General features: G+C 39.3%; 1 protein-coding gene across 1 annotated transcript; it reads right to left on the bottom strand.

The window, feature by feature from the left end:
* Window positions 1–492: 492 nt before the first annotated feature.
* On the bottom strand, window positions 493–16,347 carry txlng (taxilin gamma). Its single transcript, XM_054771756.1, has 11 exons — window positions 16,279–16,347; window positions 15,009–15,107; window positions 14,220–14,367; window positions 12,719–12,810; window positions 12,363–12,533; window positions 12,073–12,267; window positions 11,103–11,222; window positions 10,572–10,646; window positions 9,945–10,037; window positions 9,774–9,869; window positions 493–2,342 (listed from the first exon to the last, which is right to left on the bottom strand). Exons 2-11 carry the CDS (start codon window positions 15,096–15,098, stop codon window positions 1,989–1,991), a joined length of 1,434 nt encoding a protein of 477 aa, XP_054627731.1. The 5' UTR covers window positions 15,099–15,107; window positions 16,279–16,347; the 3' UTR covers window positions 493–1,988.
* Window positions 16,348–16,900: the final 553 nt, after the last annotated feature.

Raw genomic sequence — 16,900 nt, 5'->3', positions numbered from 1 at the left:
TTCATACATTTAAAAAATAACCACCACATACGTGACGTTGCAGAAGCACTGTCATAAAAATTAGCTAAAGGAGGACGTGACGAACTCCGTGCGCATGCGCGGGACCGATTGCGTTCCGGGTACGTATTGCGCAGTGACAAGCAGTACCTGTCGTCACTACCTGTCAGTAGTGTCCTTTGTCAACAGTTAGTACTTCCATCTAGGAATTCACCTAACCAAAGACAGTGCCACAAGGGAAACACCAAATATTGATAAAATTATTCAATGGAAAACAATTAAATTCATGGTTACAAAGAGATCTAACAGTATTTGGAAGAACATACTTAACCAAAATGGAATCATTAGCAAGATGTATTTACCCAGCTTACACATACACCAGATGAAACTATCAAAACAATCAACTAAACTTTAATTACATTTGGAAAAACTGAGTGCACCATATCAAAAAATCTGAAATTATAAAGGTGGCTTACACGCAATCAATTTTGAATGTCTAAATGCTGTCTTAAAATGGTTAAAATCTTTTGTGCTAGATAGAAATAGTATTTAGTTTTGTCTCACCAGAGGTTTATTTGAAAAAATTGGAGGTATAGAGTTTGTCCTTAAATGTGACTATAACATAGAAAAACTACCCATGAAGTTGTCCTTTCACAAGTAGGTTCTGTTATGCTGGAAACTTATGTATAATCATAATTTTACGCCACACCAAACACCGATCTGGAATAATAGATATGTTCTGTGGAATGGAAAATCCCTTTTTGCAACACTGGATGGATAAAGGTATCTGGTCAATATCTCATTCTATGGATAACCAGGGCACCTCTGTTCAGTCCATTGTATTAATTGCAGAAAATCCGATTTTAATCAAGTATTCAAAGCAATTCCTACACCAGTCAAACAACTTGGACAAAACATTGATTTGGAGAGTCTGCCTCCTCCTAATGCACCAGTACTCTACATCAACGAACAAGACTTTAACAAAGAGATACCAAACAAAATCCTATGTAGTCATTTGAATAAGACTCTATGTCCAATACATTCAAATAGAAACTCCATTATGCAGTAGTTCTGACATAAGAGGTAAAAAATTGGAGGACCCAATATCTAACATTCCCTGTAAGTCCAAAAGTGAAAGTACATTTTAAGACCTTAAATGAGATTTATCCATCTAGTGCAATGCTCAGAGTAAGATTTAATATTGACCATAACAACTGTATTTTCTGTGACTTGATTGAAACCACTGACCATCTTTTCACTGTATTTACACAAACCAAAAGAAAAGCCAGACCTACGCTACGCTAACAGTAAAAATTGCAAAAAAAAAAGGCCAAATTGTTTAGACAAATAAAAATGCACCTTTTCAATCTGCCTTTTATTTCGACTATAATCATGAGCAACAAAATGAAGTCAAAATCATTCAGAGCTTCCTTGTATTAACTTGAGAGATGGTTAAATGTTTATCATTAGCACCCCTGATTCCACGTGCAAATTGTTACTTATGCTGTAAATAAACATTTTAATCAAAATGGGCCACTTGCTAAAAAAAACATGTTTGGTAGCATGGCCCTGTCGAGTTTGTGATGTACTTCCACGTCATCTTCATGGCAAACTAAACATTACCATCATGGTATGAAAATGTTATTCAATCTACTGCAGTAAGGACAAACAGCATGTTCTCTCCACTTCTACATTTGGTGAAAATGATGCAGGGTTGCAGAATTGAAAGAGGAGCGTTTAAATTCCAATCAACTATGCCAACATTTCCTATGAAAATACAGTTATGGTAGAAAAGGAGTACAAAGTGCTCAACAACTGCAGTTATTAAAAGCAGTACAAACATGGACAATGTTTACCATCTAATATCACATAAGAGCTTAATTTCTCATGTAGAAAACCAGCAGAGGCAAATCTAGAATTTAGGGGAAAAAATCTCATCTCCATAAGTGGCATCTAACACACACACACACACACACACACACCTAACACAGTCAGTCCTGCAGTGTGTCTGCTTCTGCTGGCTGGCTGGATGTTGTCGAAGCGGTGGTGGTGCTTTCAGGGGACATTGTGGGCTCAACTTCAGGTGGTCTAGGAGCTTCATGGATGCCCTTGCCCTGTGACAGCTTCTTATTCTCTTTTTCATCCTCTTCCTCGTCATACTCCCCAGCTAAAAGCACTGGTGGCAGGGCCTCGGAAGGAACCAGGCCCCCTTCGTTTCCTTGTGCCTGCAGGAGGCTCAGCCGGTTGTTGAGGTCGTTTCTCTCCTTCTGCAGGGCTCTGCAGAGTCTCTCCAGAAGCTCCAGCTTGCCATGCAGAGCCTTGAAGTGGCCGTCACTCAGAGTTTTCTACAACACAATAGCACTTCATGATGGAGTCAACAGGACAAGTGCCCCTACTTATGGTTAGGCTAAGGTAGAGGGTTAAGCTTAGGTTTGTGTTAAGGTTGAGCTGTAGCTTGGTTAATATGCACGTCACATTATGTGCAAATGCAGCATTGTTGGCACTTTTTGGATTTTTTTTTTTTTTTCAGAAGGCTTTATAGGCGGAATATGTGTTTCCCATTATGTGCATTCTTAGCACCATCTTTATTTGTTTATTCTGTTTTTATATCTTTAAAACGGACAGAAAAGAAAGATGTGTTCATGTCTCACATAAGGATGGTGGTTGATCGGTGAAATAAAAAAAAAAAGTACAGTTTTCCTTTAAGGTTAGGATTGCACAGGAAAGTTGGGGTTAGGGTTAATGTTAGGAGTTAGGGAGGAGAGTTAGGTTTAGGGTTAGTGTTGAGTATAGGGTTAGGGTTTAGGAAGTAGTAGGGTTGGGTTAGGCTCTACACATTGCCAGGTAATGACAATTAGGAAAAAACAGGGATGTCTGAAGATGATATGGAAAAAAGGCTAAGGATACATAATCAGAGTTCCCATATGGATTTGTGTTGCATAGTTGACTTGAAGTAGCAAGGAAGTATGGCATTACAAGTACAATAGTAAAGACTATACGAGCAGCAAACCTCAAAATGCAAAAGGTTTGTCACATTTGGAAAAATATGCCTCCAAAATCATACAAAATCTTGGGAATCGGAGCTGCATGGTATAGCAAGTGTTTAACGAGACTTTATTGGTTATCAGCTTACTTTGTAAAGTCCGGCTTTTGGCTTTGTGCCAAGTGCGCGTTCACATGAAAGGCGCGTTTGTCATCATTTTACTTTCGCTGAAATATGAAGTGATCCCAGCCAGTCTATTTTTTAAAAATTTTTTTACTTAATTATTATGGAGCGTTATGAGGAGTTCTCAGAAGATCATGACTGCTAAGAGCAACACTGTCGCCGCCAACAGAGCAAGGATTGATTGATTGATTAAAGTTTAACGACACTATCAACACAAAGTGTTATGTAAGTGTCTGGACCTTAATATGTGAAGTTATTAATGACAAAACCTGTTTCTCGGGAGTGTAATCTATCAATTTAATTAGGGAGTAGAGCTTGTAAGATAGAAACTGTGATCTACTTTACCGGGAAGGTGTGGCTTTTCTTTATACGGGATGGCGGCTTAAAGTCTCCTCTGTAAGACTAGATACTGAATAAAATGGCCTGCCAAAGGGCCTGTTTCCATTATCTAAAACCTAATAAAAAGATTTATTTCTTGAAGAAACTCTATGATGCATGATCGCGGAACTTCGCTGAACAAGGTTTTCAGATCAGGTACATTATAAAAATTGACACGGATGTGAGCAAACTCAATGCATTCAAGAAGAATGTGTTTTACTGAGAGTGTACTATTACATGATATACAACGGGGAGGATTTTCTGCTGCAAGTAAATAGGAGTGTGATAAGCGAGAATGACCAATTCGAATACGAGTTAGCACAGCGTCTTCCCGTCGCTTAGCTAACGGGATTGTAGTATGTGGTTCAATTCTAGGCTGATGTTGGTAGAGTTTGTTACTGGGATTTAAATCCCATGACGTTTGCCACTTTATTTTTATGTATTCATTCATCTTTGGTTTTAAGTCTGTATAGGGTATCTTCATTTCTGTTACAGCCATATTAAGTGCCTCTTTTGCTAACATATCAGCTTTTTCATTCCCTTACCTACATTGTATATGGCTCGGTATCCAAACAAAAACTACCAGTTTAGATAATACACCGACTTTGTATAATGATTCTAGTAACTGTACGATATAGGGGTGTTTAAGATCTCTACATTGTAAAGCCATTAGACTAGATAGAGAGTCTGTGAAAATAAATTGTTTTCCATCAGTGTTTTGTATTACACCCAAAGCCATTTTCAAAGCCAACAAGTCGGCAGTGTATATGGAAGCACTGTCTGGTAATCTAACCTGTTCTTTTATTGTGCCACTAATACAGGCTGATCCTACTTTATTGTGATCTTTTGATCCATCTGTATAGATAGCATGGTAGTTCCTATATTTGTGTCTTATTTCTCCAAATCTATCCAGGTAGACCAGATAACTTGTAACACCCTTTTTGAATGTTGCTAATGTCAAGTCTATTAAAGGTTCGCTGGAGGAATATTGGGTACTAAGAATGGAGAAATATCAGTGGTTCCAAGAACTTGCATTAGAGCTTCTCGAACACGAAAGCCAAACTGTTTGATGGAAGATGGTTTAAGGTCGTAAAAAACCCGGTATTGTGGTCTGAAGGTATGTTCATACGTTGGATTTAATGGGTTATTCTTTAATTTGATTGCATAGTTAAGAAATAGTTTTTGATATCTTAAATGCAGTGGAGGCTCATTTGCCTCCACATACAAGCTTTCCATTGGAGAAGTACGAAAAGCTCCAAGGCAAATTCTAAGTCCTTGATTTTGTATTGTTTTTAACTTATCAAGGTAGGACTTTCGAGCAGAGCTATAAACTGCACAGCCATAATCAAGTTTTGATCTGACTAAAGGCCTATAGAGATGTAGCAGGACAATGCGATCCGCACCCCAATCCATTTTAGATACTACCTTTAAAAGGTTTAAGGCTTGATGGCATTTTTGTCTCACATGATCAATATGAGCCTTAAAGGTTAGCTTGTTATCAAATACCAGGCCAAGATATTTTGTTTGTTGAGTAACCGGGATGACAGAACCATTTATTTTAACTTCCGGATCAGGGTGTAAAGACCTTTTATTGCAGAAGTGAATGCATACCGTCTTTGTTCTTGAGAAGCGAAAACCATTTTCATCAGCCCACTTTTCGATTCTATTTAGGCAGTTCTGTAAAATTGTTTCTATGGTCGGCATATTCTCCGAAGAGCAAGAAATACAAAAGTCGTCCACAAACAATGATCTGTCGAACCGAGGAGTGACAACATCCACAATGTTGTTGATCTTTAACAAAAACAAAGTAACAGAAAGTATGCTACCCTGAGGAACTCCCATTTCTTGATTGAATAATTTTGAGAGGCTCGATCCAAGGCGAACTTATGCTTTAAAAACTCAATGAATATCATCTGGACCAGTTGCCGTATCGTGAGATTTCTTGATTCAGCAATGCTAAATGGGATGTTGTAATATTCCTCATTGGTTGATAGAAAATTAAGATCCTGACTTTCAGCTTCATCCTTATAAATTCTAAATGTTGGGGAATAGTGGTCAGTTGAGTTATTTTCAAATTCCTGTGCTAGCAAATTCACAATGTCGGGCCTTTCTGTACATTTGTTTCCATCTGCTTTTGTTAAATAGGAAACAGAATTAGTTATGTACTTTCCACTTATTTTTTTAATCATTTCCCATACTTTGTGAATAGATGTATGAATATTCAATTTAAAAATATAATTCTGCCAAGACTGTCTTTTTGCTTTTTTAATGGTGTTGCGAGCTTTAGCGCGTATCTCCTTATATTTTTGTAAATTATCATTATTCGGGTGTTTTTTAAATGTCCTCAGTGCTTTTTTACGGTTTTTTACAGCTTCCTTGCATTCAGTATTAAACCAAGGATTGTGTCTACGAGGGGAAGAACTTGATTTTGGTATTGTGCTAGTAGCTATGTTAAGTAATGAATGAGAAAGAAAGTTAAGTGGATCTTCTGTATCTCTGAGTTTGTCATGATTTATATTTAGTGAACATTGTTCTGAAAAAGCATTCCAGTTGGCTCGGTGGAGTTGCCAATTTGGAATTCTTTCTTCTGGTAAACACTTTACTAGTTTCATAAAAATAGGAAAGTGATCACTGCCACATTGATCACTATGTACACTCCACTGAAAATCCATAAAAATTGTTGGAGAGCAAATAGATAAATCGATAGCCGTCATTGAGCCAGAGGCCGGGTGGAGGTAAGTAGCAGACTTATCGTTCAAAAGGCATAAATCAAAATGTTCAATTGTCCGTTCAACAATATTACCAAATCTGTTTACATTTTGACTACCCCAGAGGGGATTGTGGGCATTAAAATCGCCAACTAATAAAAAGCGTTCTGAAAGCTGGTCAACCAGACTATCCATTTCTGTTTGAGAAAGTTGAAATCTGGGTGGAATATACACTGAACATGTAGTAAAGGTGCAATGCAGTGTTACCTTAGCAGTGATAGCTTGGAGATTGCTTTGAATATCCACAATTTCATGTGGAATTCCCTTTTTTATTAAAAGAGATGAGCCTCCGATAGGTCTACCATCTACCACAGAATTACTGAAGGTGTGAAAAATGTTACAATTCCGAAATGATATATTGTCAGATAACCTCAGGAATGTTTCCTGTAAACAAATAACAGAAGGTTTGTGATCATACAAAAGATGCTTTATTTCCTCATAATTTGGTTTCAGACCACGGCAATTCCATTGAATGACGACTATTTCTTTATCATTACCCATTTAAGTATTGTCTTTCTTTTTGACAACTTGTATTTTGGACGTCTGAGTGGTGGGGGGAGTCACGTCCATATCATCTTCCCCCTCAATTGATAGAACTTCATATTTATTTTTAGTAGTTAAACTTTGTGGCACATTAAGCTTTGGCTTAACACTTTTTACTTTATCTGTTTGCTTTTTCGTTTGTTGGCCATTGCGAGCTGCACCACTACCAGAAGTACTTCTGGCAGGAGATCTCGTGACAGGCTTCGACTTCTACGATTTTCATTTGTTTTCGTCTGTCCCTTTTTTTGGTGATCCCTGTTTGTAATTTTGGGAATGGCCTTTGTAGTAATTGTAGAAGAGTTTTTCTTGATCGGGACCGGAGTACTACCCGTTACCCAGGTAAGCTCCGTCTGTGCAATTGCATCAGAACGGGGTCCACCTGTCACTTTCTGGGGTCCCACTGGAGGGGCCAACCCTGCCTTATCTGCATAGGTGGTGCCGCAATTGTGTTGTGTCTGAAGGCGCTTGCGAGCTTCGGGGTAAGAAAGATGGTTTAAGGTCTTTATTTCTTGAATTTTTCTTTCCTCTACCCACTTTGCACAATTTCTCGCGTCAGCCAAATGTGATTCACCGCAGTTCACGCATTTAGGTTGGCCTCTCTTCCAGTCGGAAGCCACATTTCACACAGCACTCCGGACTTTTACAATATGTTTTGAAATGTCCAAACCTTTGACATTTGAAGCACCGGATCGGATATGGAATGTATGGGTCTACTTTCACTCTCAGATACCCAACTTTGATAAATGCTGGGAGATCTGGTTTTCTAAATGTCAAGAACGTGTTCGTTGGTTTCCTCACGCCGCTCTGATTAGTAGTTACTCTAAAAACGTTGGTAACATCTTGGTCTGAAAGCTCATCAAAAATTTCGTCGTTATCACAGTCTACAAGTTCAGGGCAACGGATAACTCCCTTACAGGAGTTCAGGGATTTGTGTGCAGACACCTTTACTGGTATATTTACAAATGTCTCTACATTGGATAAATTATGTGCTTGTGCCATCCTGTCCACTTCCACCAGTATATCCCCAGATCTTAGGCGGGATATTGTCCTAACAGATCCAGCCAGCCCCTCAATGCCTTTGTTAATCGCGAAAGGCGACAATTTGAGTGGCTGGTTCGGATCGCTACACTGAATGACCAGGAATCTTGGGAAAGATTTCTGGTCCTCGTTAGAGTCACTTGATCTACATTTGTTTTGTTTTAAATGCCATATTGAATGATTTAGGATTCAGTACCATTGCTCCCCACCCACCACAGAGCCCAACAAGGGGACGCCATATATATATATATATATATATATATATATATATATATAAGGAAAAACTTCTTATACTGACGACAGGGATACAACAGTACTATACTCTGAGCGTAACAAGTTACACCCAGATTGACCTGATTGAGCAGCTGCCTTCTAAAATACAAATCTAGATAAAGATGGTTAATTCACAGTTATGTAGATTACGAAGTAATGTAAATATTAATTAATATTAATTATGTTACTTTAGTTGTATTTTAGAGCTAAACACCACCAGCCGATTGGTTATATCCAGGCCTATATAACCACCCGACTAGATGAATCCAGGGCCAAAGTTGCTTCAGGAGGACCGCAGTCTCACAATCCACTCAATCACCAGGATCCCTTTCTCCACCGACACGGGTCGCAGTCCACGGCAAACAGACTGTCCTACTTAGTCGCCTCTTACGACCTGCTGGGAGTACAGCGGGCCTATTCTACACCCCGAACCCGCAGGGGTAAACAGAGCAAGGAAGGACCGCTGACAGAACGATGCTGAGCATGTAATGGGCAAGTAACACTGATTTATTACACTAACTATAATTTATATTATAAAATATACAATAAATTCATATGAAAATATAACAAAATATAAAAATATAAAACAACTTAATTAAATCTTTGAAGTAATCTTTTATGTCATTGTGACCACTAGATGGCAATGTTGACGAGAGTACTCACGCAAGGACTGCGGAGTTTACTTCTGCTAATGTTGGCCTAATTATTTCATATTGCATTTTATTCCTGGTGCTCATGTGAGTAAATCTAGTGTATTCCCTCGTCTGAACATCTCTCTCGCTTATAGATGGATAATCAGGGAATGCTCTCTTTTTTTATTTTCTCTCCATGTCCCCTTGGGAATCTCGTAGGTTCTAAATGGTCACATCATCTCAGAGTTAGTTAACAGTGAAACAGTGGCACTTTCATATCCGATTTTAAGATGAAAGCCTGGACATAACCTGGTCGGGACCAGGTTATGAGTTTAGCCTAAGTTGCCATGGTGATACAGCTGCTTTAAAAGAGCTACCTTCGCTGAACATGCAAGTCCGGCTTTCAGCTCAACACACAGCTCGCTAATCCACTAAACTCGCTTCGCAGAATACTCCCAATGACTTTAAATTGTTGCTCGCCTCTCTGAGACTGCTTTTGTGTACATGTATACGCACTAGACAGCGGCAAGTGAAAGCCATGAACGACAATCACTTCATTAATAATTATTAGTTTACCTTTGAATTGCGCCAAATATAGACATTTATTTGTTCTTTGAAACTACTATTGGTTACATCTGCTAGCCACAGGTGGTGTTTTTATCTTTTGGTTTAAAAAAAAAAAAAAAAATTTGGAGCTACCACAATTGAATCATCCAATTAACTGACAACCTATTTGGTTTTGATCAATCTTTATTTTTTAGTTAAGACGTAAATATCTTCTAACTTCAGCTTTAAAAATATGCACATTTGAGAGGCTAAAATCAGGGGTATTTTAATTTTTTATTGAAAAAAATGATTGAATACCAAAATAGTTGATTAATTGGGAAATCAATTCATCAATTAATTGTTGTAGCGCTAATATGGCAGTTGAGAAAGTTAAATGTATCACAAATATTGTACAGGTACTGTATAATTTACCTCCTCTGCCATCTGCAGCAAAGCCTGGTTGTTGTTCTCCCATTTTGTCCTCCACTGTGTGGTTTCCTTCTCCAGCTTCTTGATCTTCTTGGTCATCTGCAAAGTGAATGGAGTTAAGAGTGAATATTGAGAGAAAACAAAAGCTTCATTTGTGACGTTTGTATCCCTTACTTTCTCCATCTCTTGTCTGAAAGTGGTGAAGACCTCATTGCTTTTAGCCAGAGTGCTCTGAAACTCTTCAAATTTGTCCATGTAGAGGGAAAGCTGAGGAACAGGAGTTTTACACACTTCAGATCATACAACGTATTACAACCACCTTCTGTCCAAGTAATGACTTGTTGCATATGTATGAAATATTACTTTATTTACAAATTCACTTTCCAAAAAGGTATTTTGTACACTGGTTAAATTGAAATGTATCAAACTGTTTTGTCAACCACAATGTTTGAACAATACGAGATGATTTTCATTGTGGACGCTCATTAGGTATGTGCTTAAAAGGAAAACTGCACTTTTTTAAATTTATTTTGCCTGTCATCCACAATCGTTATGAGACATGATCACGCGTCTCTTATGTGCGTTCAAGATATATTAACAGATAAAAAGAGGCAGCTCATTAATGCACGTAATGGGACACATCTATTGCACCCATTAAAACACCTCCAAAAACCTTATTGTGCTTAAAACGAGAGATGAAGTACAGTTGGCAATGCTGCGCATGTGCACGTGCGCACCTGTTTATGTGCTCTAAACCTAGGGGAAACATTGACGGTTTGTGCTTTGTGATTTTGTACTGACCTGCTGCTTGAGCTGAACTTCTTGCTCCTTCATCAACTCACACTTGTGCCTCGATTCCGTGGCATTTTTCAGCAACTGAAGCGGCACAAAGTGTTTTAATTAGGTTTTCAGCGGGCAATGACACCGCCAACTTTAAAACGCTCTTTGTTTTCTCCAAGATCAATACCATTTACCAGTATTTATTTAGCAGAAGATGTCAGCTACTCCGCTCGGTGTCATAATGAATAACATGAGTGCACCCCTCACTTTTCAGCAGCCCTGCAAAGTGTTCCTAGGCTAGTTGCAACACATATACTTCCAGCGTGTCCTAGGTATGCACTGGGGCCTCCTGGCTCGGTTGTGCTTTTGGTCACTGACTCGAGCTCACAACCATAGGTGAGGGTAGGAACGGAGATCGAGCGGTGATTTGATAGCTCTGCCTTCCGGCTCAGTTCTCTCTTCAATCACAATGGTCTGGCACAGCAAGGTGCCGATCCGCCTGTTGAACTCACACTCCAGTTTTTTAAACAAATGGACACAAACTGTACTCACAAAGTCTCTCTCTCTCTGCTGTTTCTCCTCCACTTCCTTCATAATTTCAGTGATTCTCTGCAATTTGGCGTCCATCAACTGTTGCTGGAGCTCTTTGTGCTTGAACACTTTGTCTATGTGCTGAAAAGGGGACATACAGCAATTTTAACATACACTCCTAAAGCAAATCTTTATTTTGCACATGTGGATTATAAACAGACTAAGTACAGCAAAAATAACAAACTGGAGCAACAGATAATTTTTTGAAAACTGCATTTAAGCTCAAACAGTCTGTGCCAATGTTTAAATCAGTTGCCTTAAAAAGTCTAAATGTGTCCTAAAATCTGGCTCTAATTTTTCAGTGATTCACACTGTAATGACCTCCTGATGGCAAAGACAAAAAAGACTTTGAACGTGGCAGGATTGTTGAACAGCACAAGCGAGGCCTCCTGCAATGCGCCATCGCTGGCTGGTTGGAAGCAGTAAGGTTGACTTTAATTTCTTACAACATCCGGAAGATTATGGGACACAAAAAGTGTTCAGCAAACGTGTTGCTGGCTATGTGGAGATGTTGCAGAGGACATCCCTCTTGACTGAGCGTCTATGTGGTGACGGTCGGTCTTTCGACAGGACAACGCTGCACCTCCATGCAGCCAACTGATGCCACTGCACAACCTGAAGCTCCATCTTTAAGCCGTCTTATCACAGATGCTGTCTCATGGTTATTGGGTTATAGGGTCTGCATCAGTTGGGGTCAAGGATCGGCCAGTGCCTTCACAGACAAGTCAACTTGACTCAGGTCAATTTCATTAGGGTGTGCCAATTACCCTCAGGATCTTTTAAGAAATTACAAAAAGGCCACGTTCAAAGACAGAAAGCCTTTTTGTCCACTGAGTGGTTAAGAATGTAGCATGTGACCAAAGGGACCCTGAGATATGGACATATGGGGGATTTTGCAAGGGTGTGATTCACAGTGATGTCATTGTCTTACCTCCTCTCTCAGCTCATACTGCTCAATAAGCTTTTTGAGCTTTTCAGCAAGCTCCATGTTCTCCTGCCTCAGCTTGGTGTTGTGAGAGCTGTGTTGCTCCATCTGCACCTCAATATCACTTAAGGTCATCTGGAAGTGCAGCATGGCTTCCTTACGTTGCTCCTCATACTCCCTGGACCGCTGGCCATTCTCCTCCTGATACGTAGTGATACATAGGAGAGAAGTTGTGAACATTCATTTCGATCTAAGCTATTGGTTTCTGTTGATGTTGACAGTGGACTGCTATGAACCTTCAAAGTCTTGTTGTGTCTCTGTAGCTCCCTACAGAGGCTCTCCAATTTGCTGCGGGCCAGGATAGCTTTGCTGTGCTCGCCCTGCAGGTGGATCTTCTCTTTTACGATTTGAGACTGCTTCTTCTGCAGGGTCTTCAGACGCTTTTGCATACAACGACTTTCTTCCAACTGAGCACAAAAACAAGAAACCACATGACGCTGTCCATTATCAATATTCAGTTTCAGTAACAATACCCCAAATGTGAATACCCCAAAAACGGTACAAATAGGACGCTGGTGTAATGCCACCACAGTGTGATGGCCGCAGAAGTGGAAATGTAATTTGTTTTAAGGTGGCAAGCATGCCATCTTACCAAGTCTGCATATTTCTTGCACAAAGCAGCCAGTTTTTCTTCGGGTGTGGCTAGGGAGTTCAGGGCCTGCATGAGTAGCACAACCTCCTCACCTGAAAGAGAAATCAAAACACCAAGTCATGGCTGGAAATCAGGGATATCAATCAATTTAATTTTTTAATCAAGATGTGATTTTCATATTAATCGTGTGATTCTTTATTCCGTTAAGCAGATACAGTAATTCCTCGTTTATGGCATTTAATTGCATTCAGACCCGACCGTGAAGTGAATTTCCACGAAGTAGGATTACATATTTATAAATTGAATACTTTCGAAGTTCGAGCATAGAAAACCTGTTTACAACAATCTAAATACGGTTTTTAACATTAAGAGGCCTCTAGACATGAAATAACACCACTATCGTCACCTTTACACTCGTATTACACAATATAGTTGACATAATAGGGAAAAAAATAAGCCATAATATAGACTAACACATGTTAGCATTGGGAAAGTTCCTTATTCTTCATTAGTGACACCTAGTGACCAGTGTAGAATACTATATATCATCACAACATCTTTGAATACATCTTCTGAATGCATTTTCTAAATGCCGTATATTTGTATTTTACTTTACATCTAGCCATTTTTATGCTTGAAAAGGCTGAATTTAGGCCAAAAATTGTTTAAATATGCATTTTTTTTACTAATAGGCTGTATTCAACCATAAAATGCCATGATTTATTAATATATTTTGAAAAAACGTGGGACCAAAACTGTCAAAAGTGTCAAAACTGTCAAAAGTTGAAGCAGGGTGTGTGCAACGGACGACATAACACCCATCCATCCATCTTCTATGCCACTTATCCCAGCTGACTTCGGGAGAGGCGTTGTCATTGTAGGAAATGATCAAGAAGAATAACAAATGTTTTCCGAAATGTTCTCCACAATGGAGGATAGTGCTTTGTCACATCGCTTAGGGGAGACTTTCACGGCTATTGTTGATGTAAAAAGTAGGTAGTGTATGTATGGTACTGCCTAAATGTACTGCTTGTTTCGTGAGTTTTACCGGAATGATACTTTTACTGTTGGAAAGGCTAGGACATAAGGCCACTGACATTGAACCATCTATCATTCATCATTAGGAAGAGGAATCACAGTAATTCATTGATTTTTCTTTTGACTTGTCTTTATTACGTACACGAATACACTGTAGAGTGCATGCGTGTTCCCTATTTTTGACTTGGATTAATTTAAGTCTCTGTTCATTTCTATAAAGAACATCCCCTGCCAACGATCCTTCCAAGCACTCCAATGACGAACGCATAAAAAAACAAAACAAAAAAAACATGCTTGTGAGAATCTCAATTGTCAATTTCAAGCAATCAATCTCAATTCTAAGCAAGAAAATTGTGATTCACATTTTTCCCCCAGAATGGTACGGCCCTAACAGCAAGCATAAGCTTTTAATGACCACTATAATACAATCCAGTCCAAACAACAAGTACAACAGAGCTCATACCAAAGGTATTGTCGTCTGCAGACTTGGCCTCTCCTCCGGGGTCAAGCTCCGCCTCTCCTAGGTCACTGGGACTGTCCTCTCGGCCTGGCGTCTCTCCTCTCTCTTCCTCGGTGCAGCTCAATTGTAAGCCAAACTCTGCAGCCTCCTCCTGGCAGGAGACACACACACACACAAACCCAAATGTAAAGATGGTACTCAAAGCCAAAAACAGATGCAATAGGGCAGTCTCCACTACACAGTATGTACAGCAGAACCCCTCCAGTGATGAGGTCTCAGGATGGGGAGTGTGGGCTATGGCAGAAAAAGACAACCACTGGAGTATTCTATACATGCCATTAAACAAGAAACAGTGTGAAGGAGGATTAGTGCCACACTGAAAAAGAGAACATTTTGAAATATTGAATGTTACTATAATAACTTAGTAGGGCTACACATAAAAATAAATCAATACTCCTCATTGTCCCTATCCACCAATGAGCCTTGCTGGCCACAACACCCCTGGCTTCAAGTAAACTTAACTAATGTTAGCTGTCAATTCACAAATCTATTATTGTATTTACTACAAAAACCCAATCCCATCTGTCTCAGTTGAGGTTTCCTGCTCACAACTTCAATTGTGATATTTTCCTTTACTGTAGACTGGAACTAGTCCATTTACTTGACAGTATTTGTGTCATGCCAGCGATCGGCAAGAAAATAAAATATTTAAAAAACAATGTAACACTTGCACACACATTTTCACCAACCAAATAAAATATGACAGAAATGAAATCCCGTGGATGCAGTTACCTGAAAAGGGCTGTCGACACTTGGTGAATCATTGCCCCCAACTATTTTCCTGGTTGCCACATCAATCTCACATACTCCTGCGGTCTCCATGAAGTCAAGCTGGACATTTAAAAAGGAAAAAAAGGCTTGTAAAGGATAACACACACAGACACCAAACCACAGTGGAACCTTGGCTACCATCAATCCCTTTCAAAAAGTAAGGATCCAAATCTATTTTTTGTATTTTTCTCATTTGTAATTTTAGAATGCACCACTAGCCAATAAAAAAAAAAACAACTGTGTGCTGCAAATGACCCCCACGGCGCACTTTAGATACCAAAGATCTCGTCTATCCAAGCAAATGGTTTTAACGTATTATTTCCAAAAGCAAACAACTTAGCAACATACCGACCACAGATATTTTACCTGTGTCCATCTTAGTCCTACTACCTACTCCCTTCTTGGTTTAATCGCACGTTGCAACCATGGCTTTATGCGTGCATCCATACAGTCACCTACTGTATTGACCTGAGTGTAAATATATATTCAGTTATATTTTACAATGACATTCTATTACATAACCCTATATATATATATATAGATACCGTGGTTGGAAAAAAAAAAGTGTTTCTCATTTATTTTTTAAGCTTACTATTTCAAAACGAAACCGGAAGTTTGAAGCTCGCTATCGGAGACCCACGAGGTAGGAAATGGTTGGTTCCAGATGAGTGATATGCGGAGGCAACTTTTACTTATGTGACGTTCCCTACGTCAAACTGTGCGCCACTTGAAACCGTAATAAACAGTTACATCCAAGTATGTTTCTAAGTTATTTTAATCAGGTCCACGAAATAAACAAAAACTGGTAAAGGTTTAGGCGCTGTCTACGCATAGAGTTTTAAAACCACAGTGGGGATCTTGCGTATCTTGATGTATTAACTCACGAGGAATGGCGTACCAAGTACCTGGTCTTGTAAACAGGACAAACACCACGGGTTTTATTTAATTACTACTACAACTACAATTTTACTGCACTTGTCGGGTGTCGTGTACGTTTCGATGAATGTTTCGACTTGAGTTGCTAAAAATCTAACCTTAAATCGATGTCCAACATTAGCTAGTTCGCCATTGTTAGCGGTGCCAAACCTATGCTAACACCTAACACCAGAAGTGAACTTCGGCAAATACCGTACATGTAACGGTCGCTACGAGCCTTCAAGTGCATCCGTGTGGACTCAAGACATTTTAAAATCGACCGAGCAAAGCTTAATGCAATAGCGGGGGCATTTACCTGTTTTCACTGTGGTGCCGGGTAATTGTTATCAAGACCGCCAAGAGCGTGGAAACAATAAGCAATGTCCGGTTAGACGCTTTTCAAAATAATGTTACACATTACTGACATGACCGCCAGATGTTAAAAGTTGCATTTACTCAGAAACGCGTCTATAAATGTGTCTCTTACGCTCCTTTGAAGAAATGATATTACATCAATTCATACTGCTTAGTCCAATGACCTTTCTAATTGGAACATTGGGGAAAATGGTGGTAAACAAGTTGTTACAAATGCTACTACTAAGGATACCTAAGAACAATACAACGCTATTCACGTCAGTGTTTAGTAGTGCGATATGACGTGATTACGCCTTTACTCATTGTGTTGTATGACGTGCTCTTATGTTGTAAAGCGTTGTGCTTTCGGAAGTGACGTAACACACATGGCGCCAAGTAAAGAGAAGGTCTAGCTTAGATGTAAGAACATGATGTGACGTGTGCCTTTTCCCCTATAAACGTAGATCGCGATATTCTACGTTTACCTAATTATCACACTGCCTAAAGAGCATAAACTACCTTTTGGCGTTTTGTGCCAGAAACGGACGTAAACATAAACTAATACACACGATTGTCGATTTTAT

Source organism: Dunckerocampus dactyliophorus, chromosome 3 (genome assembly GCF_027744805.1).
Source record: "Dunckerocampus dactyliophorus isolate RoL2022-P2 chromosome 3, RoL_Ddac_1.1, whole genome shotgun sequence".
Classification (NCBI taxonomy): Eukaryota; Metazoa; Chordata; class Actinopteri; order Syngnathiformes; family Syngnathidae; genus Dunckerocampus; species Dunckerocampus dactyliophorus.
The sequence above is the reverse complement of the archived record's forward strand: the minus strand, read 5'-3'. Positions and strand labels throughout refer to the sequence as shown.

Excerpts from the sequence above, each read along its gene's own strand:
- txlng (XM_054771756.1), bottom strand. The coding sequence starts at position 15,098 with ATGGAGACCGCAGGAGTATGTGAGATTGATGTGGCAACCAGGAAAATA. Across the intron at positions 12,268-12,362 it reads GACACAACAAGACTTTGAAG|GAGGAGAATGGCCAGCGGTC; the intron begins GTTCATAGCAGT and ends ACTACGTATCAG. Across the intron at positions 9,870-9,944 it reads TCAGACAAGAGATGGAGAAA|ATGACCAAGAAGATCAAGAA; the intron begins GTAAGGGATACA and ends TTCACTTTGCAG.